Genomic DNA, 25,075 nt, shown 5'->3' with positions numbered 1-25,075 from the left:
TAGAGCATGCACCATTCTGGCAAGACAGTTTGCGGGCAGGTAGGGTCTCAGCCTGCATACCCAATGGAGCTGGTAGACAGCTGCCCTGGACACAGAATTGACCTGCACCTCAATGGACAGCTGTGAATCCAAAATGACTCCCACGCTGGGCACCTGCTCCTTCAGGGGCACAGTTGCCCCTGAAGGACCAGGGAGTCCCCGACACCCACCCACCCCCTGTCCCCCAAGAACAGTACTTCTGTCTTGTCAGGATTCAACCTCAATCCACTAGCTGCCATCCATCCTCCAACCGTCTCCAGGCACTCACACAGGACCTTCACCGCCTTCACTGTTTCCGATTTGAAAGAGAGGTAGAGGTCAAGTTCACAATGGAAGCTTTGTGCATGGTGGAAGGGATGGTGGCCTTGTATTACACTGCCATGCTAGTTTAGTACTTGGGTACCTAGTACTCAGAACTAGAGCTTTGTCTTTGTTTGCAAAAAATCTGTGATGCTTCTTTCTATTTTACTGTATTTTTGGTTTTTATGGAAGCTGCCCAGAGTGGCTGGGGAGGCCCAGCCAGATGGGCGGGGTATAAATAATAAATTATTATTATTATTATTAGAACTGCACGCAATCCACATAAATGCAAATGGTCAGGCTAATCCCCGTTTGAACAGAGATTTTCTTTCATTAAGAATCTAATGGTTAAGATGGTTAGCAGCTGATATATAATTATTATGCAGTAATAACCACTAATATGATAATTAGGTTCTAATTACTGCTCCCCTTGGGGGAAAGTGGGAAAATCTGTTTTAGGGTGGAAAGTATGAATACGTATCTCTTGGGATTCATTTGCTTCTGAAGTCAAACATATTCTATGCATCCTGAAAGTGTTATAATGTGTGTTGGAGATGACATACAATTAAATAAACTTTTGAGCAGTTCTGAACCTTATCATTTCTTATCTGGGCACCTTCAGGAGACACAGGAATTGACTTGAAGGACAGAATAGGTTGAATAAGAGGGAAGCAAAAGGCATTTAGTAGCTTGGAAATGCTTTGATGCCTTAGGAAGAGCTGGAGGTAAGATCTTTATTTTTAAAAAATCAGATTATGGAGAGGCAGTACTAAACCAGAACAAAACCTAATTTGCTTTAGGATTTAAAAGGAACATCTCAGGTCTTGATGGAAATTTTTCTTTAGCATTGTTTTGATTGAGAGTCTTATTTTATGACTTCTAATGTGCAAATATTGAATAAACCTTATTTATTTATTGAAAAACATACTTTACTTTTCCAGCAGCTCAGGGCAGTTTAAAACACATTTTTGAACTAGCAACTTCCTTAGGAAACCACAAGAAACTGTTAAAATCAATTATGCCATTTTAATAAAAGGTAGTGCCATATGTGGTTTGTCAGTTTAGCCCTGCTAAAACCAGAAAGGCTGCATCCCATTAAATAGAAGAACTTTAGTTTGACTTGGTTTCCCAATGATGTGCTTTACAAAATTAGCTAGAATATAGAGCCACTGCTAAACACTGCCTCTTTATAACAGCAGGGCCAGTTCTGTCATTAGGCAGAGTGGGGCAAATGCCTCAGGCAACAGATCCCAGGGGGCGACAACTGTCTGTCCATCACTCTAAGCTAGCTTGCTACTGTCCTCAGGTGTGCCCATCACCAGTGTTGAAGTAAGATTCAGCTGTCAGTCTGTTGGATCACGTCCTTTGCCTCAGGCAGCCAAATGTATTGGGCCACCCCTATATAAAAGAAACACACTCTTTTATTAGAGAATGATAGCTGGTTGTATATAAAATGGTATATAACAAAATGCTGACCCTTTGTTTTGTGTGCAGCACTTACTCTTTCCACCTGGTATTGTTATAGAAGAATGATACTCTACCCTGTGTCAGAAGAACACATTTTCCAAATAGGGGGAAAAACAATTATACTATCCTTCTGCACGCCAGGGATCCAAGAAATGCTTTTATTATTCCAAAGAGTGATTGCTCATTAGATGTTACAGTGTTTGGAAGTTGTTTTCATTTAGGAAGAGAGATTGTTTTAATAAAAGAAAGATACCCAAGACTCAGCATAGCAGTTATTCTCTCTGTACATTGTGCACAGCAAATAAGAAAACAACAGTATGCTCAAGCACATATTTTGATTTCTTAGGCACACTGCGTGTTATTTTTCTTCCTTGTTTAGGGAAAACACTCCCTTTGTTTCAGTGTAGAAGAGTGCTCAGTTTAGTGTCTCCAAACATATGGATAATTTTGTAATTGTTTGTGTGCCAATGTTGATGCCAATTAAAACGCACCACTTACTGCATCAGAATATTGATACAAAGCTGTCTTCAAAGTTGCACATTACAGCATCTTCCAGCACATTGTGTGCGTCCACAAAGCTGCCTTAATGCAGGCCAGATTATTTGTCCATTCTAGTCCAGCGTTGTGTGTTCTCCAGTGCCTTGAGCAGAGAAAGGACTTCTCCATCACCTGCTGCCTGATCCTTTTAACTAGAGATATCTGTGGTTGACCCTGGGACTTCTTGTTCTCAAAACAGCATATGTTCCTCTCCTGAGCTATCCTTACTGTAAGGACATCAAGCAAGAATAAAGATGGAAATGAGAAGGTTGTTGCAGTCACAGTTGCTAGAAATTCAAAAATTACACTTACAAGAAGGTGGGAAAAAAGGTTAATCCATGAATCCTTGGCATCAGAGTCTACAACATCAAGCTTCTATACGCCTCAGTCCTAGAATACATACCTGGAAGGAAGAGGTATTTTTTAGGAATCATGGTTATGGGGCAACTTTTGTGGTTAAGGAATCAGGAGGGAAATATGGGATTGTGCATTCCATCTGACATGAATCCCCTCTCCCTTCTGTTATAAGTGTTACATTGGCAATTACCTTACATTAGAATGGAAAGTGAGGAGGGGTAATGCATTCTGGACTGGAGATGGAGGGAGTGCATCATCCATTATCTAGTATCTGATAAAGTCCTTGTTAACTAGGAGTTTGGAAATCAACTCCAACTCCAGTCTTATTTCTTTATAAAACAAACAGAACACAACACACTTCACCTCTGCAGAGTTGTCAAGGCACCTTACAGAAGCTAATACAGTTAAAAACAATGCAAAAGTATTAAGATGAGATGATGATTAAAAAAAACCATGGTTATTACAACACGTGTAAGGGAATTAATATGTGAGTAACCAGGTGCTTTGGAAGAGGATGCTCCTAGTTTCATTAAATTGAAATTAAATAATAGTTTCCCAGTTGTGAAAGGAAATCTGTAGAAGAAAGAAACCACAAAAGAAGAGTTGAAACCAGCATGCAAGGGGAACACACACTCCCTGCAAGGCATTTTGGATCTCTTTCGTTTAGGAAAACATGACAAGTGATGGGGCATGAAAGAGGTTCTTAAATTTATGAGTGGTGTTGGAAGAGTAGATAAGTGAGATTTATTCCCCTGCCTCTTATAATATGAGACTTCACAGTTGCTCAATGCAATTGATTGGCAATAGATTAAAGGCAGACAAAAGACAGTACTTGTTCACATAGCACAGGAATGTGGAACTTGTGGCCCTCCAGAAGTTGTTGCACTACAACTCTCATCCTGTTTGACTATTTGCCATGCCAGCTGGGACTGATGGGAACTGAAGTTCAACAGCATATGTAGGACCACTGCTTACCCACTACTGACTAACACAGAGTTGCTTTAGGTAGGTATCTGAAGAAGTGTGCATGCACACGAAAGCTCATTACCAAGAACAAACTTAGTTATATATTTCTATAGAGTTGATTTATTGAATTGATTAATGATCACCAATGTAGGTGAGGATTATGTAAATTCATAGAGGTTAGGTCTATTGTTGGCTCTTAGCTATGGTGGCTGAATGGAGCCTCAGGTTTTGAAGGCAGTGTGCTACTGTCAGAATGCTGTCAGCGGCTCCTGGCTGGTTGCCCAGGAAAGTATAAAGACAAGGAAAAGTTTATTCCTGTCCTTTTTTATTTCAATCTTTGCAGAGAGAGGCTATAGAACCCAGTCTCTTGGATAATGGCGTTTTCCCGAGTGAATCTCCACCCCCCATCTCTCCCACTTCCTCATTTGTTACTTCTACGGGTGCTGCTATGTGCCCTCCATCTTTGAGCTATTTGCTCTCCTACTTCTAAGGCTTGCTGGGTTCTGGGAGATGGAGGGTCTGGAATGCTTTCTAATGACAACGTGACAGCCAACTGCTGCTCCAGCTCTGCCTGCTCCTCCTCTCCCATTATTTCCCAACTTTTCCCCTCATCTGCCTCTGAGCTGTGACCTTCCGCAAACCCCTGTTGTAAATCTATACTGTCTTCCTCTTTTTCCTCCCTGGAAGGGTCAGGCTGGGGAGGCGGTCTCCACCATTTCTCCTCTGCCCAGTCCCTGACAGCTTCTAAACACTAGTTTGAAGTAAGAGAATAGCAGAAGACTGAAGCTTTCACTTACAGCTTTTGGGATTCCTGGTATGATCCTTATGCACTCTTTAAAGGGCCCAGCTCACCCTCTATATTTTTAGCAGGTCCATGCTATAGAATAGGGGTCAGCAACCTTTTTCAGCTGTGGGCCGGTCCACCATCTCTCAGACCATGTGGGGGGCTGGACTATATATTTTTTTTGGGGGGGGGAATGAACGCATTCCTATGTCCCACGAATAACCCAGAGATACATTTTAAATAAAAGGACACATTCTACTCATGTAAAAACACACTGATTCCCGGACTGTTTGCAGGCCAGATTGAGAATGTGATTTGGCCGCATCCGGCCTCTGGGCCTTAGGTTGCCTACCCCTGTTATAGAACAACCCACTAAAGTTCATTGTGGGTACACTCAGCAGGGAGCCATGCTTTATAACCATAATGCACAGAGTTTTCATCCGGAACTCAGTTTCGACACCTCTGGTGGGTGCCATTGCCATTATATGAGAACAAGGGAGGCATTCATGGTGAGTTCTGGCACCTCTTTTTCTAGAAAAATAGCACTGATAATGCATATGCTATTTTAAAAATGTAGGTAGCAACTTCTGGCACTAGCATTTTAACAGGAATGCACTATGGGTCTATAAAGTTGCTGAAACAGTAATGTCTGAAGCCACCCTGAATGTATGAGCTGAAAGCCATTTGTCTGCCCATATGTTCACATGTCCACCTTTAAGCATTCAGTAGTATACACCCTTGCACAGATATATTTGCTTTGAATGATGGTCCTGTTTGTCTTTTAAGTGTGGGATAATATTACTCCCATTTGCATGAATGTAAATACCACTCTGTGACTGCATAACAAAAAGCCTCATTAGCATTAGGGAATCCTCCATGGGCCTGGAAATGGATACTTAGAGAAATGGTCTATCAAGGAAAACATAACCAGCTACCCCTTTGCAAGCATATCAAAAACCATTATGGCCTGAAAAGAAAAGATTGCCAAGCTAAGTGGTTCAGCAGAGCCTGCTTTGAAATTCACTCTTTACCACTGATGGGGAAAAATGCTGTGCTGACAGAGAAGTCTGAATCTTAAGGGCTCCCCAAAGGATCATAATGGACTGGTAATCAAAATCCTGTTTTCTGTGTAAGCATTAATGGCTCAGGCTAACCAACATCTGCAGCAAGTGCTTAGAAGTACCATAGACAGGTAGCAGTAAATGTTGTGTTTGTTTCTGTACGATGACTTGTCTGTTGATTGTCCTGATTATTCTGTTTTGGTTAAAAAAGAAAGGGAAAAAAAGAACCCAAATAACAGGTGATACAGAGAGTTATGCTTTCCAGAAGCAGACTTTACAGAATCATGTAAAAAGAGCTGCCACACAAACCTTGAAAAACTGAGAGTTGGGTTCCTTATGCACTATATGAGTCATAGGGACTCTTTAGAACTCAGTTTTAAATTCCAGGGATTCACAAGATGGCGAGCAAATAGAAAATCACTGCAAAACTTTAAAAATGCCAAAAAAATAAAACAAGCAACATCAGAAACTAATTATGTAGCAGAAGCTCGAAATCATATTAATATCTAGTATGCTGAACTGAACTGTTGACAGATTCAGGTGGGTAGCTGTGTTGGTCTGACACAGTCGAAATATATAAAAAATTGTCCAGTAGCACCTTAGAGACCAACTAAGTTTGCTCTTGGTATAAGCTTTCATGTGCATGCACACTTCTTCACATACTGTTGAACTGTTGACAATGACAGCGCTATTTTTCTAGAAAAAGAGGTCCTGGAACTCACCATGAACATCTCCCTTGTTCTCTTAGAAAGGCAGTGGTGCCTACCTGAGATATGACAGAACTGAGTTCTGGCGAGTTCTGGTTGAAGAAAAGCTCAGCTTATAGAGAAAATACAGCATATACTGTGTGTGCTTATTCACGTGTTATACTGAACATAAGTAGAAGCTGTATCTACACATGTACAAATGTCTGTGTGAAAGACTACACTCTTGCTAAATTGTACAGCTTAACTATTGTGAACATAGATTTTACACTCATTGAATGTGAAAGCACACACACCTCTTATGTGAAAAAGTGGTGCCGTTGAATACTGTACTGTATTGTAAAGCATGGATGGGGTGAAGAGAAAAAAAATGTTTGTGTGTGTATATATCTATCTATCAGTGGCTGTCATTCAGAAAAGCAGGCACTAAACATGTCATCCAGCAAGCTGTGCTGTGTAAAGTGAAAGACCAGAAAGAAGATGTTTGGGGTAATCCTACTTTGCATAATGTAAATGAGCTTGTTGATTGTTCGTGGTCATGGGCCATTAGTATCCCAGCAGAAGGAAACGATGAATGGTAAAAGCAAAACTGAAAATCTGCAATACTGTTTTATTATGCTTACTGCCGTACTCCCATCAGTGTGTGTTAATTTTCCACTTTTTAAAAAATTCTTCAAACCATATATGTTAGTCTTGTTTAGATTATGAGTAATTCTTAGAAATGTTTATTGCAGTTTGCCCCAAGGTCCCGCTATATTGCTCAGAGCATGCACAGGAACTCTTAATGTGGTGAAAGCCATATTTCTTTTAAAATTATGGTAGCAATATATTTACACTTGCTCAGTGGAAGAGTGTAGGGTTTTTTTCCATTTCAGCACTGGACTTTAGCAGATAAAAATATACAGAAAAATCTAAGTATGCTGAGTATTTTTCATTAACTTTTTCAAAAAGAAAGAAGTGAAAAAGTAGTTGAGCCAGACACTTCCATATTTTTTTAGTAGGGTTGGTTGTTTTGTCTTGAAAGGGTTCTGGTAAATAAAGTTTTTAAAATTATTTTTGTGTACCATGCCAACCATGGTGGCTGGTGTCCATTGAGACTGGTAGGGGAGAAATCAGGGAGACTGCCAGTAGGTGGCGGCAGAGCCAATGCTGGGCAGAGCCAATTCATTCTAGTTTTGCCCCCATCCTACCCTGCAAACATTTACAAGGAAAACAGCGGGACTGAGGAGGAAGTTGGCAGTCACTTCCATCCTTTTGACTGATTATAATTTAGAAGAAGTGTGCATGCACACGAAAGCTCATACCAAGAACTGACTTAGTTGGTCTTTAAGGTGCTACTGGAAGGATTTTTTTTTGTTATAATTTAGAAGACAGGCAAGTGTGGGCTGGTTGAGGGTAGACGAAGGCTGGTGGGACAGTGCCCCCCATTCACCCTAGTAGAGCAGCCCCACTGCAAGCTGACTGCTTTTCCTTTGGTGCATATGACTCTGCAGAACTCAATTGATTTTGTCTCTCTGGTCTCTTTCTGAATCTAGATAGGATTTAATTATGTACATATAATCAGTGTATCTGAGAAAATATTTGCATACCAATCACTTCCGGACAGAAAATAAAGATGGATGGTGGGGGTGGGGGTGGAAATGGCTCTGTTATACAAATCCCTGTTTGAACCCATTTTTAATGAATTTAGAAATTTGTTTCTCTAAAGTTTCACAATATGTTTAAACAGGACCATTCTTTTTCACCACGGATAACCTGAACTTGTTTTCAGATACTGTGACAAGTATTGGGTGTTTAACCCTACACAAGTGAGGTCCTGTTTTAGATTCAGTAGGTTGAATCCCAACTGAAACATGCTTAGATTAGACCCACTGAAATAAACATGACTATTTTAATTCACATTTAACCGAGATCCCCTTTATTTCATTGGTTCTCCTTGAAATATGATCAGGTCTGTAGGCAACCTACTGAATTAGCATGATTTATGATCTTCCAATCCATCTGGTTCATAATTACGTTGTAATGTGACATGATGTGCACGTTCCATTGCATATTGAAAGTTCATTTCTCAAAGGTTAGATAGAATCCTTCAGCCATTTCAGTGAGATGCCATTAGGAACCCAGGAGTTATACATTAGCATTTGTATCAGGTTATTTTAGCCATCTTTATCATGCCTGGCATCATTTGGAATTCATTTGAGTGTGACTGTTCAAGTGGTCAGTGGCAGCTTTCAGGTTTTATGTGAAACATCTATTTCATGTTGCCCATCTGCTAGAGAGGGCAGAATGCAGAAGCGGTCAGAATGTGGTATGCATTTCTGATATGCTTTTGCATAGGCACTAGGTAGCCTGAAATACGTGTTTCAATGGTGCACTAGGAAATTCATTTGCCCTTTAAATCAGCACCCTATTAGTATCTCAAGAAGATAAAAATGGTATGAAAGTCAGTGACGAAGGGTTATCTCATGTCTTCCTCTGTGCTAGTGTTCATAAAACACTTCAGTCTCTCTTACTAAACTTTCCCATGGACACATCTGCTTTAGATATGGCAGTGCCAAGACAACAGCTTGTGCTACCTCATGTAAAGTAATATCCTGTCACCGAGAGGGCAAATTAATTCCCATTTACGGTTACTGTATGTTTACTGTGAAATTGCAGGTAGCCAGAGATGATATAATGGGCTCAGAAGATCCATAAAATACCATATAGTAGTTTTGTGAGCACTTACTCATTTCAGTAGGGCATGTTCAAGAGGAGCTTCCCAGCTGATTGGGTCCTATGTCTACCATAAAACTTATGGTGGTTGTGGTCGCATGGACTGCAGCCTACACTACGTCAAGAAGGATAGATCAGCAAATGAGCTAATCTAACCCCTTCTACTCTGTGCCTGCCACCAAGTAAATGAGTTATATTCAACACTGGACCAGATTTCAACTTGAACAAGAGGACTTCTCCTTCATCTCTGCTCCCTTGCTGCCCACAAAAATCTGCTCCAGAGAGTTGGAGCCAAGCCAAGAGGGTGCCCCAACAATGACTTAGAATGGAAGGCAAGAGGTAAAGGCACACTGAATGTTGGCATCTCACAGAGTGCTGCTGAAAATTGAAAGTCCCAAGTCCACTGCTACCTCCTGTAAACTGTTGGACATCTTGGTTGGAACACATCTGCTAAGAGCAGAAGACAACCATTTTACAAACAAAATAGAACATAACACAGTTGAAAGAGTTCTTCACAGTGGTGTTCAGTTATTTTGATGTGATTTTCTTAGATAAATGAAACCTAGAACCCCAACATCATAAGTAGTCAGGAGGTGATGATTCTTGCTTTCAGAAGAGCCTGTTTCCATTAATATAGCACATATTTTATAAAGAATCTGGTCAGTGTTAAGGCATGTGTATTTTCTGGCATGAATTTGCAGATCTTTTGTCTAACAATTTCCAGCTTGATAAGAAACCTCGGACCACATTCCATATGCTGTTGTCCCTGGCTGCTTATTGTTAAATGCAAGGGTGGTACTGTGGTCTAAACCACTGAGCCTCTTGGGCTTGTCAATCAGAAGGTCAGTGGTTTGAATCGCTGCGATGGGGTGAGCTCCCGTTGCTCGGTCCCAGCTCCTGCCAAACTAGCAGTTTGAAAGTACACCAGTACTAGTAGATAAATTGGTACTGCTGCAATGGGAAGGTAAACGGCACTCCGTGCACTCTGGCTTCCGTCACAGTGTCCTGTTGCACCAGAAGTGGTTCAGTTATGCTGGCCACAGGACCCGGAAAGCTGTCCTTGGACAAACACCAGCTCCCTCTTCCTGAAGTGAGATGAGCACCACACCCCATAGTCACCTTTGTCTGGACTTAACTGCCCAGGAGTCCTTTACCTTTTAACTTTTATTGTTAAATGCAGCATACAGGGTTACTATGGTCCTTGAATGGTTTTGATTGCAACTACAGTGTCGTGTATTAAGTTCCAAGCTTTGAATGCAAATAAGATAGTCTTTCCATATGCCAGGAAAGTGAAATGCCCTGGTTTTCGGGTGTAAAAATGGTGGATTTTAAGTGGATTTTAAGCAGCTATTTTAATTTGAGCCATGGCAGTTTTGGATAAAGGTCCTATTTCAGTCCCAAAGGATGCCCTGGAAATCGGACAAGTCACATTTCTGCCTCCTTCAAGCTGTGAGACAGAGATAGGCCAGGGTTTTGGCAGCTTTTCTACTTTAGAATTGCGAGATTTATTACTTTTCTCTCTCCTTGTTTATCTGAGAACATGTGTTGCATGCCTTACTTGGTTATTAATACTGCTGTCATGAATAGGCACAACAATGGTAGGGAAAGCAACTGACAAGTTTAGATTGACTAACAAGACTCATGACAGCCTTTTGGAAGGCAGGACCTGGTAGTATGGGGTAATTTAGTGCATCATAGATTCCCCCCTCCCCCTCCCATTTTGTAGGAAGGAAAATATTGCTAAGGACATGGTGGTCAAGCCTAGTATCAGTTCTACTAATGCTTGTGACTCATGATTCTCTAAATCTAGCAACTAAGGGACAATTTATATAAACAGGAGCACAGAAGTAGCAATAGCAGGAAGAATGCTGTGTGTTTGTGATGGGCAGAAGTGTTGTGCAGAGCTTTTGATTAAGATGTAAAAGAACTGTGATGCTTTACCAAGTGTACATTTCATGGGGGGTGGAATCCCATTAAATTTGCCTTTTTGTTGATATGAATCTATTGTCAGTTTGGATATAATATTCTATTTCATAACTCATCCAGTGTGCCTGGATTTATTTATTCACAGTGTTATCATTGCCTCAACAAAAACCCAAAATACCCTTTTTAAAAGTCTTGATCATTTTTAACAAACATGCTTTTCCTCTCCTTGTCAGTTGGTATCTAGCAAAGGGAATGATTGCCCATGTTCTGCTGCAAAACTTTTTTTTTTTTTTGAGACTGCTGAAATCAAAACAGAATCTATCTTCAGGATGCAGTGCGATTTCAAATATCTTAGTAAATACAAACCTTGGTAAAGCCCTGAGTATAGAGGATTGCTAATGAGACTAGAAATTCTTGAATATGTCTCTGTCCATTAACCTGCAGCATATTCATCTTCCTCTCATATTCATGTGTATTAGTCAATTATTCAGCTTCTCTGCCCCTTTTCTTGTTTAACACCACCTGACTGTTGTCTGGAGTGACCCATTTCTTCTCCCTTCTCTCTTTATAACTTTTGTGGTCCCTTTCATATTGTCCCATTATAGTCATTTGCAGAAAATTCTTTTCCTGCTCGCTCAGTTTGTATCTGCACATTTTAAATATCATGCTCTAATCATTGGATCTTTGTGAGATCTAACGAGATACCATTTTAAACAGCAATTTCCTCACTTTCTTTCACAGTATGTGATTTTTTTTTTTGGCTTTCATGTAATTTCACTATCCATTTCCCAAGGGGTGGGATTTTATAGGTTTGGCAGTAGAAAAAACAAACATAAACACTCCACTTTTCTGCTAGTGATGAGACAGGAGGCTGAAGCAAGGAAGCAGTTTGCTAAGCTAAACCTCTCTGGGGCTTTGATAATATACTAATTAGCAGAGTGATGAGGGACTTACAAAGTGCCCATTATTGCCTGTATGCTTTGCTCTTTTTGTGTCATGTTGTTTCAACTTGTTTCTCATGTCCGAATTTCAGTCAGATGCCATCCTATAAAGTGAGCCTTGACAGCCACTAGATACCTTGACACATGTGAGATCCAAGAAAGAAAGAAAGAAAGAAAGAAAGAAAGAAAGAAAGAAAGAAAATCAATCCACACAAAGGTTGCAAAGCCAGTGAAAACAGACAGGGTCCCAGTGCTGGGTTTATGTATAGGTTAAGTAGGCTGAAGCCTAGGGCCTCTAAATCTAGGGGGCCTCGCCAGCCCGCCCGCTCCCCAGCGGGCAGTCTCCCCCTCCCAAAATTATTGGAAATCAGTTTTGTCACCTCTCTCCCCCCCAAACCCTGAGACAATGAGCCTTGCCACCTTTTATTCACAGTCGCATAAGCACTACACTACAGCATGGCCATCAACATGTACGTTCAACCGCTGAAATATACATCCAATATGTAGCAATGGAGATTTATGTTACTGCTGTATGAATGAACACTGTGTTTTATGAATGGACCCTGTATTTTGTGAATTACCTAAGAAGCACCAATAGGGAGCTCTAGAATCTGACAGCTAACCAATTGGGTACTACCAAACAGCGATTCCTATTGCTGAAAGCAGGTAACCAGCAGGGAATGCTTCAGCTCAGCCTTTGCACTGTTGACTGAACACCCCCTGCTGTGCAGTTAATGGAGAAGGCTCATAAATTGTATCCCTTCTGGCATCCTGGCTAACTCTATTATGCTGGTGTAAACCCTGGTGCATGGGACGCAGGTGGCGCTGTGGGTTAAAGCCTCAGCGCCTAGGACTTGCCGATCGAAAGGTCGGCAGTTTGAATCCCTGCGGCGGGGTGCGCTCCCGCTGCTCGGTCCCAGCGCCTGCCAACCTAGCAGTTCGAAAGCACCTCCGGGTGCAAGTAGATAGATAGGGACCGCTTACCAGCGGGAAGGTAAACAGCGTTTCCGTGTGCGGCTCTGGCTTGCCAGAGCAGCGATGTCACGCTGGCCACGTGACCCGGAAGTGTCTCCGGACAGCGCTGGCCCCTGGCCTCTTAAGTGAGATGGGCGCACAACCCCAGAGTCTGTCAAGACTGGCCCGTACGGGCAGGGGTACCTTTACCTTTAAACCTGGTGCACTAGGAGCCCAGAATAGCAGCAAATAAAATCCGCTCATACGTCTGCAACTGATAAGACTTGTCAACCAGTTCTTCTAAAGTCTTCCTAAAATATAAAGCTCTCTATTGGAGTCTCCAGGTCCAGTACAAAGACCATAAGAAGGGAGAGCAGGGACCTTGAAGTTCCCAATAGCTGTTAAGCAAGCAAGCAAGCACACAGGTCACCTTTGTCACAGTCAGGACACCTATGCCCTGGCCAGGCCTGCACCAAATCTTGTTGTTGTACAATCTTGTTTGTCCTCAGTAACCAAAATTATATTATCAACATATACAAGCAGAAAAGTTGTTTTCCTTCATTTGCAAGGAATCATACAAAACAAAGTGGCACTAATAAAGAAAAGTTCCAGAGTGGCAACAGAAAGCAAACTGAAAATGCTTTTGCGGTTCATCAAAACTATTCAGCAATATCAAGTTATAGGAAAACTGGTGCTATTAACAGTAATCCTTCTAGTTGGTTAATTGGTTTGGTAACTTCCATGCACATGACGTGTGATGCTAATTATTTTCCCCAAGAGTTAAATGGTAACTAATCATCAGAGGCAGCTACAGTTGCAAATGGCAACAAAATATCTGTGAAAGGAAGAGGAGCAGGTTTGCTCAGGTGTGTTGCAGGTAGAAATACTGTTTGTAATGAAGTGAGAGCAGTAGTTTACTTGCTCAAATTAACAAATAAGAAAAGCTTTAAGAATTCAAATTCTAGATTAAAATTGATTACTTAATTGAGAAGGGAATTGTAACAAACACTGGGGCCTAATTTGAATAGTAGACTGCCTGGTATCTGGTAGGCAGACCAGAGCACTCATCAGGAGAGCTATGAGATTCAGGTGAGAGTCAGATGCCTTGTCAATACCAGCAGGTCTATAACAGGAAGACTTGCGGCTTGCCCACAGTTCATGATATACGTATGTGTTTGGATTCTTTTTTGCATTGTGACCTAAGCATAACACCCCCCCCCAAAAAAAAAAAACCAACAAACCCCTTACAACCAGTCTTCAACAGGGCAATCTGTACATCACCTGTAAAATCTGTTGTCATGACTTGATGATCTTGGACATTTTAAGTAATATTTCCACCTTCTTGTCTTTTTATTTCTCCAGGGGGTATTTTTGAATGTGTGGAATCTGGCCCAACGGGAGCAATGGGAGCAGAAGAACTGGCCTTCAGATTTGCCGTGAACACAATCAATAGAAACAGAACTCTGTTGCCAAACACTACATTAACATACGATACTCAGAAGATAAATCTCTATGATAGTTTTGAAGCATCCAAAAAAGGTATGTTTCTAAGAGTTTTGGAGAAGGGATGGGAACCTTTCTTTTCCCCCCAGTCCCAAATGGCCTGTGAGCAACTTTCCGGGAGCTGCGCTGTGGATACCTGGTGAGCAAGACCTGAAGCAAAAGTGGGTAGAGTATTGTGATACTTACCTTTGCACAGTAAGCTACATCCTGGCCATGCAAACACAAGAGGTTTCTATGCACATACATACATATCTACCCACCCTTGTCCAGTCAAGAAAGGGGCACCATCAAAGTTCAACAGCACATTTCAGCCCAAAAAAAGCACTCAAAAATAGAGAGGGGGACCAGTGAGGGTTATGGTCTGGAGAAATGAGACATGGCTTGGTGGAGGGGCATGGTCTGGAGTGGGCCTGATAGAGAGGCCTAGAGGGCCACATTTACCCACAAGGCCTGATTTCCCTCCTGCTTTTAGAGGTAAGCCACTGGGTGCTTGGTTTCCCCATTCATTGGTTATATCACAGAAGCCAAGCCCACCTTAATATGCTTCTTAACTGCAGCTCTGTGCACTTCTCCTGTCATAGGTGCCATGGGGATGTGAGGCCCCCTCAGATTTCCAAGGAGGGGGCTAGTGCCTCCCAAATTCTGTGGTGGTTGTGCACACACCCTGTGGTGTGCGCACATGGTGTGCTTACATTGTTCTTATGTTGTGCAGCCCTGGCCCCCACATGCTTGTCTCTTATAAAAATTCATGGCTGGCACTGATCTCTATAGCAGTACAGACGTCTGTTAGTGAGAGTCCCATGCTGGGCTCCTCCTGGCCTGCATACACATACAACAAAGTAGAGCAAGGTACATTATCAATGACTGAAAGCCATGCCAATGAAAGTAATTATTTCTTCCATCTTCACAGCAATCTTGATTGCCTTTGATGCCCTTTATTGAGGAATGGGGACCTGAGGCAGGAAGACATTGACTTTTTTTGACTTGAAGGGGTTGTTGCCCCAGGTCTCCTTGGCACAATTCTCACACTTTGTCCACTCTCATAAGTGTAGTTTGCATGGCTTCAAAACAGTACATCTTTGCCAGGCATTTCTATAAGATGGAAGAAGTTAGAAAGGAAAGGTGGATAGTTCAGATACCACAGTGCCTTTATTGTGACAGAAGTCTTAACAACCATATTGATGTTTTCAGCTGGGGCAGTAGCTCATGCTTAGTGACCAGGCAAACGTTCGTATCAAAAGTATTGTTATTTTAGACCTCAACCCAGTTAAATCACTCCACATACTTTGATTTCAGCTGGTATAGTGCTGTTGCAATAAGTTTTAATTTGGCTGTATATCAGACTGCCCATCAGCTGGATGTCTGGAATGGAGTACAGATGGGAAATTAATTAGATTTTAAAAGCACCATACCGATGAAAAATCCCTGGGCAAGAGCAGAATTTGCTGAAGATGTCATGTGAACTAAGAATGCTGGAAATGCAATCAAAATTCTCGTTAATACTTTTTTTAAGATCACACTGTTAGCTTAGAATAGAATCATTGTAAGCCACATGCAGAAGAAATGTGCCTTTCATGGGGTTTCTTTAAAAGTCTACTGGGAGGGAACAATTTGCCAGCTATCACTGCTTGCTACAGGTTCCATCTCGTAGCATTTTATTACAGGTACAAAAGGTAGATGCATTAGTGAACAATACACTTCAAAAAAAGTTCATGCTTAGTAGTTACAACAGTGCGTGCCCATGCTTAGAAGCGGAAAACTTCATGGGGAAATTTGCATCCCATTGAAATCTGAGACAGACTTCCCACTGGTTTCTAATGGACCCAGATTGGATTGCATCCAATGACTTTTACAGAATTGTGCCTTATACTCAAACATCATAGAAGGATGTTCTGTATTGCACAGCATGAACTGCATAGAAAAGAGCACCGCACGCCTTATTTTTACTGTTTTGTATTGCATTGTTTACTTCAAATCCTTTCTACTATTACTGAAAGAGGCTAACCCTACTACAGCATTTCAATGCTAAATTAATTTAAAAACAAAACAAAACTACCAGCCTTCTCCCTTTCACCAAAGACAGTATTATTATTTCTCTAGGAAGAAGCTCTATCTGGATATTTCTTCTAGATTATGGATATCATGTAGTTAGCAAGGAATTTAGGAGCAAATGTAGCATAAAGATACCCTCACTGAACTTGATTCTCCTTATCCAGAAAAGATGGACACATTAAAATGTGCAAAGAGCACATCAATAAAATGATCCCTCTGCAGCAATATTCAATGGCTTCAAGTGTAGCCACAGTGATGGTGGATTCTCCTCCACAAGGTGAAAAGGAAATAATTGAAGCCAGATAGCACTGAGCATTTGTAGCTTACATATCGTATTAACAAATACAGACAATAAATGCACAGAATGAGGAGTTGTGCTAATTGCAGTACCAGGGCATTGTCAAAAGCCCTGATTTTACATGTCAGGGAAATTATGCTCCAGGCAGATAAGCTTCTGCAAATGTTTAGAACTGGGTGGTGCTGGTTAGTCTTTATGGATGGGCAGGTGACTAGGTAAGACAATGCAAACAGCAGTTTGTGAACATGATGCCCCAAGGCTAAGGGTTAGCTAATAACAAGCTTGAGTGCTAGAAAGCTAATGTTGAAGCAAAGATGAGAGTTTGCAGTGTGGATCCTATAGTCCACAAAACTGATCATGCAAACGTTCAAAGCCAATGGAACCAAAAATGCCAAAATCCGAGTAGATGTGCTGGCAAGGACACTAAATAGCCTCTAAGCTCCATGGACATCTGTTTTGATTGTAGTAGAATCCCTGCCTCCTTTTTAAGCCTCCCAGAGAGCCACAACAACAGGTGAACAGAGATCTGTTAACACTGACAGATCACAATGTGCACATCTCTAACTTAATACTTAAGCACATATTCTCAAAATGTAGTTAATTTGTACTTTGCCTGTAGAGAGAGACTTGCATCAACAGCAAGCCTGCTTGAGCAGATGACTGCCTGAAAAAACTATCACTGTGTGTGTTATTCTCTGCACACTGTTAATCATACTTTCCTTTCCTTTCAGCTTGTGATCAGCTCTCTCTTGGAGTAGCAGCTATCTTTGGACCTTCACATAGTTCTTCGGCTAATGCAGTGCAATCTATCTGCAACGCTTTAGGGGTTCCACATATACAGACGCGCTGGAAGCATCAGGTTTCAGACAACAAAGACTCATTCTATGTCAGTCTTTATCCAGATTTCTCTTCACTCAGCCGCGCCATCCTTGACCTTGTGCAGTTCTTCAAGTGGAAAACTGTCACGGTTGTTTATGATGACAGCACAGGTAGGTATCACTGTAGGACATTATGTAGCTGTATTTGAGGGCATGCATAATGCGTCATGTTCCTCTAAACAAGCAAATAAGATGTGATTGTGAGATTTTGTTGCAGACAATAGAAAATAAAATGCACAGATTCATCCTACCTACAACTCCTTCATTATGCATAACTTTTTCTATATATTTGATTTATAATGACATGAAAAAGGGAGAGAAGGATTTTAGATCACCGCATTAAAAGCTAGAGGTTTATCTGATTATTTGTCTAGGCATCTCAAGTCAAGGAAAACATCTGAAAATTTTATGAGGACAATCTCCTTTTTCCTGTTCCAGCTAGAAAACAGATCAGGAAATATTGTCTGTTTTATGTTTGGGTGTCTTTATTAAACAGAGGACTCTGTGACCCTTGCCGTTTACATTTTGTAGAAAGATTTGCAATTGTAAGCCTGCAATTTGTTTTCATAAAGATTGCAAGCAAACCAGAGGTGTTCATCTGTAACATTTTGGGGAAAAACAAATCCAAAAGGGGGCAGGTTTTTGCATATACATCAGGAGCTCCTGTGTTAAGAAGCATTGACCACAAAGTTGGGATCAGCTCTGTGTGCTGAATGTATATGTGTAGTTGTCCCTGTCCTTATTGAAGTTTGCTAAGAAACTTCATATGCAAAGGGAGTTTTGAACACTATACATCTTTCAGGGTTCACTGAGATGGGCAGTTGGTGGGGAGGGTCAGTTCCACACACCTGGCCTCCCAGCAGCAGCGTCACTCCAGCTTACTGGAAGGAAGAGGGGTGAAGCAGTGGGGAGGCTGGCACTGTTTGGGTGCACCAGTAGGAGTGCTGGATTAGCTCTACCAGTGCATTCAAACTGTTCTGGCCTCTCCTCCCTCCTTCTCTCCAGGTAAGTGACAGTGATGCTGTTGCCAGGAGGCCTGGCGTTCAGCAATGCCCTCCCTGCTGGGTGCTCCTGCACCAAGTTATATCTGGTGATGTAAATATGAGTACATTAGTCTTATTTTATTTTGGTTAGGTGTGTTTGTTTCTCCAGATTTGTTGAGTTCTAGCCACAGAAAAATGGGAAGTGCTGTGGTTCAGAGGTAAAGCACATTCTTATTGTGATTCCCCTACCAAGTGCAGTGAATGGCTACTAGATGGAGGATCTTTCCAGCAGTGGCACCCTGGCTGGAGAATGCTCTCCCCAGAGAGTCTCACCTGATGCCTACCTTGCTAACCTTTTCTCAGCAAGTAAAAACATCATCATCATCATCATTATCCTAGGCTTTTGGTTTACTTCATTCTTAAGGTTCTCTAATGAGTTACAGACTCTTTGGATACTTCTGGAGTTTAAAGACGTGTGAAACGTTAGTGCTGCTGTGAGCTTAGTTTTATAGTTATCTTCTGTTTTTGATTAAAGGTGCATTAGATTTTACGCTTTCATTTCTGTAAACAGTTGTCTTTAAATCTTATTGTAAGCCTTCCAGAGATTTTGAGTTAGTGGGGGTCATGTATAAATACTGTAAGTAAAGAAAAGAATGTTTTACAGGCAGAAAGTTCAACCACTGGCATCTTCATGTAGGGCTGAGAAATACTCCTGCAAAAAAATCTCGAAAGTTGCTGCCAGGCAGCGTAGACAGAACCAAGGTCCAAAGTCCTGACTCAACAGAAAGCAGCTTCCTGTGTTCCATACAGCACACTATTCATTTGCTCCTCTGAAGGCAATTTTCCTGTTGCAAGGGGGAAAAGGGGAATATATTATTAAGGATAAGCATTGAAATTAAATGTATGCTTCTGATCACTGCATGTCTTTAAAACCTGTGATGTCAGTTTAAATACATACGGTTGCACATGCTTTATTGGCACCATGCTCTAACCAACTGAGCTATTGCTCCATCTGAGGTGTGTCCAATTTGGTGCATCTATGGAAGAATGATTGACCTGAATCTGTTCCCTTTTTCTCTCTATGACATCCTAAAGTCTAGATGAAATGTATTGAGCTTGGGGCCACTAGCAATGTCATGGGGGAGACTGGGAAAGCTGTGGAACATTTGACCACTGTTTCCCCTAGCAATAAGTCAGTAAATTATGATGTGCTTCCAAGCCTCATAGGTGCATATGTAAAATAGCTCCCCAGAATTCACAAACCTAAGTGGAAGGATATTTAACAGCAGGGAGATCCTAGGTGATTTTCATCTAGCCAAACCCTGGCATTCAAATCTTTAGGGTGGCATGCCATTGGTGCCCTTATATTTATGATGTTTGCACTTATAGGTGTATTAATACAGTGGGCGCCTCTCCTAGTGAAGAAGGGAGATGTTAATCAGCTGCAGAGAGCTGCAGGGCTCCCCAGAACAGAGGGGAAGGTGTCATGTGAGGCTGCAGGGGAAAGTGGCAACAATGGAATCTCTTCCGTTGGAGGACTCCACTGGATCAAACACCTTTCCATGAATGCAGGAAAACTAATTAGACTACACCCTTTGAAAAGTGTGCATCCCTTTGGCAAAATCTCAACTTCTTCAATCTGTTAACACAATTTACAGGCCTCATGTTGTATTAAAAGTCATATTATAAATGCTTTATAGGAAGCCATTCATAATAAACTATTTATGGTGGTTGTAAGCATGGCACAGTCCTGGGCAGTTACAGAGTGCTGTGTACTTTAAGGGTGAACCATAAATAATTAATAATAATAACAATAAATATCTGATTTACAGGCCACTTGTTTCAAGCACTGAACAAGAACTTGTTAAGGGAGTGATAAACTATAGTTATAACAAAAAGGGATTTTATCTGTTGTACTTCATAACTATCTATTTCATTTTTAATGAGCATGCTGCAGATACATTGTTTATCAACTGCCTGAAAATGAAACCTTAATATCAAGGGGAACTCACTTTCCCTGCAATGTTCTTCATCATGGCAGAGCACATATCTCAGGACCATTGGCTTTGCAGCAAAGAAGGCCTGAGGCCTTAGTCATCTGCAAATCTGCAGGTTTTGTTTGTCTCTGTTCCAGCAGTGGGAAGGTCTGAAAGGGGCCTCAAAGCATGTTCAGCCTTCCTACTTTCTTGTTCAGTGTGAGAAGATTGGTGGAGCATACACGATCAGCACATTCAGGACTGTTGGGGCAGGATTGGAACAAGGGGTGCCAAGTTGAATACAATATTGGGGGGCCAGGTAAGCCCCACCCCACATAATCCATCACAAGATGGACACACGCACACCATTTGAATGGCAATGCCCATCAACTGAGGGGGAGACCTCAACTATTTTATGAGGGGGCAAAAGGACCTTGGCCCCTAGGAGTTGGCTCCTATAATTGGCACACACACTCCTTCATTCCCTCAGCAGTTGGTGCCACAGTTCATGCATATTTGGCTCAACAACTGAAGAGGATTTCAGTCTGTGGCAAACTTTGCATTTTGCTCCAAATCTCAGCATTGCTGTAGCTATGGAAATATCTTTTTCTCTCTCTGAGAATTCTAAGCAAGCATCCATTGATTTGTGCTAGAGGTGTACTATACCATCCCTGATGTGCACCTGCAAAATACCCACACATTTTAATTAAGCCTGCCTCTTTTATGTCAGGTGAAGCAAATGGCAAAGCTTGATCTCTTGTATTCCTCCCGAGGTCTAAAAAGACGAAATCCAGCTTTCCCCCTGGATTTCTCAAAAATCCCGTTACAAGAGCTAATCTTCTCTAAGCTGAAAGGAGGAGATCAGTCCTGTTCTAAAGACTACTTTGTAGACAGTAAAGTTTTGAAGCAGGATTTCAAGTTGAAGCCTCTGTGGGGTAACAAGAAACCTGTTATCTTCACTCCTGATTTGCATAAGCCATTACTTGGTAGTACCTTTTGGTTACATAGTTCAGTGACAATTAATGGCATATGCAAATGTGTTGCTATAAGTTGAAAGGGGTATTTTCTTCCTCTATTTTGCCAATTAGCATTTGCTGAGGTTGTAGGTGAAAGATTTAAGCATCCGAGAAAGAGCCTGTTTGTGCCTCTGAGTGAAAGCCAAAGGTGGAAAGAAATGCTTCCAGAAATGAAGTGCTTTTAAGGTTAGGTGCTGGAATAAAACTCCTCCCCCCACAAAAAATATCAGTTATGCCTCAGAGCCTCCCCTTTTAAAGTTTTCTTTGTCTCTCGCTCCTCTTACATAATTAAACAACATAAAAAAACAAGGGTCATGAGTAGAACTAGAATACAAAAAAGGGAGGTGTGAGGAGGTCAAGGAAACAAGCAAATGACAGATAAGATATGGAAAGATGGATTTGTTTTTAATTGTTTTTTTCTGTATTTTGTATTTTCTGTTTTTCTTTTTCTTTTTTATTCTTGTAACTTCTTGAAACACCAATAAATATTTTTTTTTAAAAAAAAGAGTAGGATGGAAATGTGCATTGATCAATGAAGGGAACTATTCAGTGCAATTCTATATATGTCTACTCAAAAGCAAGTCCCAGTCTGTTCAGTGGAACGTCCTTCTATTTACCTAGAAGTTGAAGTCATTGAACTCCATAGTATTTCTGCAAATATGTATAGCATTTCACTGTTAGCTATCTAAACATCAATTACTTCTTAATTATGCACCCTTTCTCCACTTAGAAGCCAATGTTTTGTAGCTGTGAGGGCCAGTTTACAAAATACCAGTAACCAAAATCCAATGTATGTACTTGCTTGGAGGAAGGTGACTTCCCAATTAGGAGGTCACCGTTTATATTGAAATTATTGAAATTGCTGTTGGATATGTGCAGAATCTGCTGTTTTACACTCTCCTTTGGCTCTTGAAAGTGTACCTGGGAAAAGTCAGGATGGCTTGAATGAAAAAATGCAGTGTGAGCTGCCCCTTGGTATGTGTGTTTAAACACAGTTGTATTGAAGTAAGTTCTACTCTTAGCTGATCCAGTTACGGTAAATTAACACACTAATGCTACACATGCCATTTAATTTCCCCCCTCCCTGACATAGCATTGCTTTCATGTAGATTATTCTCTTGCCATCCTATAATGTGAGCCATGTGAGATGGAAACATTTACATGGGTATTTTGCTATCTTAGTAGCAGTAGCTTTGTGGAAAATAATTGCACATGCCCTGTGGTGGTTCCTGTTACCATACATCAGTAATCTGATTCTTATTATTTTGAATGGACAAGCAAGTACTACAGCTTTTACTACACTTAAATGCATCTGAATTAAATCTTGCAGGCGAAAAGTACAAAAATTCAAGGTGCATGGAACTTTTGATAACCAAGAAGCCAATCCACCGGACTCTTTAACCTCTAAGTTAACCTCAATCCACAGGACTCTTTAACCTATGGATTTACTTGGTTGGCCCAGCAATTATAGTGCAGCTTTCAGGAAAATAGTAACTTGTAGCCTTCCCTCATCATGGAGCTTCTTTCATAAGATCACTACGTTCAAAATTGATGGGGAAACATATTTCACAGTTACTGTTGCATCTTGAATCAGCCCAGGGGCAGTCTAGTTAGAAAGACATGAATTACAATAATAATAACTCAATATGGCAGAAAGCATCTCTTATGAATCTACAGATGATATTGGCAAAAAGCAATTTATGCTAGTAGAAGCCTAAATATAAATGTTAACGGTGTTTTTTTGTTATTTAAAAAAAGGTGTGTGTATGTGTATGACATTTTCATTTCACAAAGAACTCAGACCTTTACCTCTCCCAAATGACTTTGGCATTCAACAGAAGGCACTGTAAAACACACTATTAGTAAATAACACTTTCCAATCTGTTTTGTAGGGTGTGACAATATTGATTCTGGGTAGTATCATGTAGCTTTGTATCCTCTCAGTACAGAATATTTTAAGTGACCTATGCAATAATGCCAAGGGCAAACACAATTAGTAATTATGTGCTAGAGCTAATTACTGCATGGTGCCTTCCTTTTAATGGAAAGCTATTGTTTTATTAGTTCAGTATTGTTTAACTGTATTTGTTTCTCAGTGTTAAAAAGCAGAGAAAATTTATATTTTAATTATTGTTTTGATGGCTTTAGCGTCTCTGCATTAAGAATCTGTCATGGCTGTGAACATTAATTTGACTTACATTTAAATATTCTGCTTTTTTATCCCCATAAATCATGTGAAGTTCACTGAGACTCTGATGGAAGGAGAAGCCTGGCTGATTGTTCTGAAAGTAAAGAATAAGAAGCTCATGCAGCTGAATAGTGTCAGGAATTGCCTGTGTGACAGCAGAGAATGTACATCCCTCCCCCCCCCCCTTTTAAAGTGAGATCATGGAAAGGGTGTATTGTTCTGGTTCTGACTGTTGAAGTATAGCATATTTTGTTTCCCCTAAAAAAATTATATGGGACTCCATGAAGCCAGAGACACCGATTTGACATCAAAAGTCTTTAGCTGGAATATTGTGAGGGGGCGGGGGGATGATGCTCAGCCAGATAACGTAAAGGAAAAAGATCATATGCAACTTAAATAGGGCACTATATTACTGTTCAAATGTGTGTGTATCTTTAATGTCACACATTTCTCTAAGTCAGTCTAGCTAGTATAACCCAACAGTTAATCTCTTGTAAGGGCAATTGAGACTCACAGGTGAAATCAAGGCACAAAAGGCAAGGTCAGATCAAACAAGTAAAGTTCAGTTAAAAGTCAACAAGGTCAAGTCACAGCAGGCAAGTGCTGATCAAGACAGGGAAAGTCCATTCAGAGTTTCTTTTAGGCAAAGGTCAAAGAAAAGCAGGAACTGGGATAGCTCCATTGAGTGAAGCTGTGTCCTGCTTTCATAGCTGTAGAAATACATTGTCTGCAGGAAATACATTGTCTGCTTCTGCAGGAAGCAGAATCCTTTCATAGGCTAACAGGGTGTGTCCTATGGTTAACTCCACCTCCCTAGAGGAGCTGGCTAAGTAGTTAAAGGGAGCTCATCTGATTGTTGACCTCTATCAGGCTTGGGAGATGAAGATACTGCAGAGGACTCAACCTCTGAGCTGGAGGATGACTGCAGCAATTTTGTCCTTACTCAGGATGGCTATTACCAAAGTCCACCCCTAGGGAAAGGAAGCCCAACACCACTTGGGGTAACGGGGTCCTTGCTGGCAGAGAGGGGAGTGTTTTCCCACCCCATTCTACCCACTTGCCTCTGGAAGCACTGTTCACCCACCTGTATTTTAGGACTGTTCCAAACTAAAGACAAAGCCCACCAAACTATATTATAGTATATATTTTGGAAAGCAGTTTGTCCGTTTGTTTTCTAGATGCTTACGTGCCTAATAATAATCATAATAATGGTAATAATTTTATTATCTGCACCCCTTGTATCTGACTGGGTTGCCTCAGCCTCTCAAGATATCATTGCTAAACCTGGTATGAGGGTTTCTGAGATGAGGGTGGGCGTTCTTCATTAACATTCAGGTGCCAGGTGCCATTTTGATTGAAGATGGTGGACTGAAACATCACTTTGATGTGTCTGAGCCTGTTTCTTGACATAGTTTGGGCTGCCTCACCAA

General features: G+C 41.1%; 1 protein-coding gene across 4 annotated transcripts in view; it reads left to right on the top strand.

Moving 5' to 3' along the window:
- GRIK2 (glutamate ionotropic receptor kainate type subunit 2) overlaps nt 1–25,075 on the top strand; it is a 455,416-nt gene that overhangs the window by 162,447 nt on the left and 267,894 nt on the right. For all 4 annotated transcript variants that reach the window (XM_079971607.1, XM_079971606.1, XM_079971608.1 and 1 more), the window contains exons 3-4: nt 14,114–14,290; nt 17,336–17,593. In XM_079971607.1, the coding sequence (XP_079827733.1) occupies nt 14,114–14,290; nt 17,336–17,593 (435 nt within the window). The remainder of the gene's footprint in view (nt 1–14,113; nt 14,291–17,335; nt 17,594–25,075) is intronic.

Source organism: Podarcis cretensis (genome assembly GCF_951804945.1).
Source record: "Podarcis cretensis genome assembly, chromosome: 3".
In the NCBI taxonomy this organism is placed as follows: domain Eukaryota; kingdom Metazoa; phylum Chordata; class Lepidosauria; order Squamata; family Lacertidae; genus Podarcis; species Podarcis cretensis.
The sequence above is the reverse complement of the archived record's forward strand: the minus strand, read 5'-3'. Positions and strand labels throughout refer to the sequence as shown.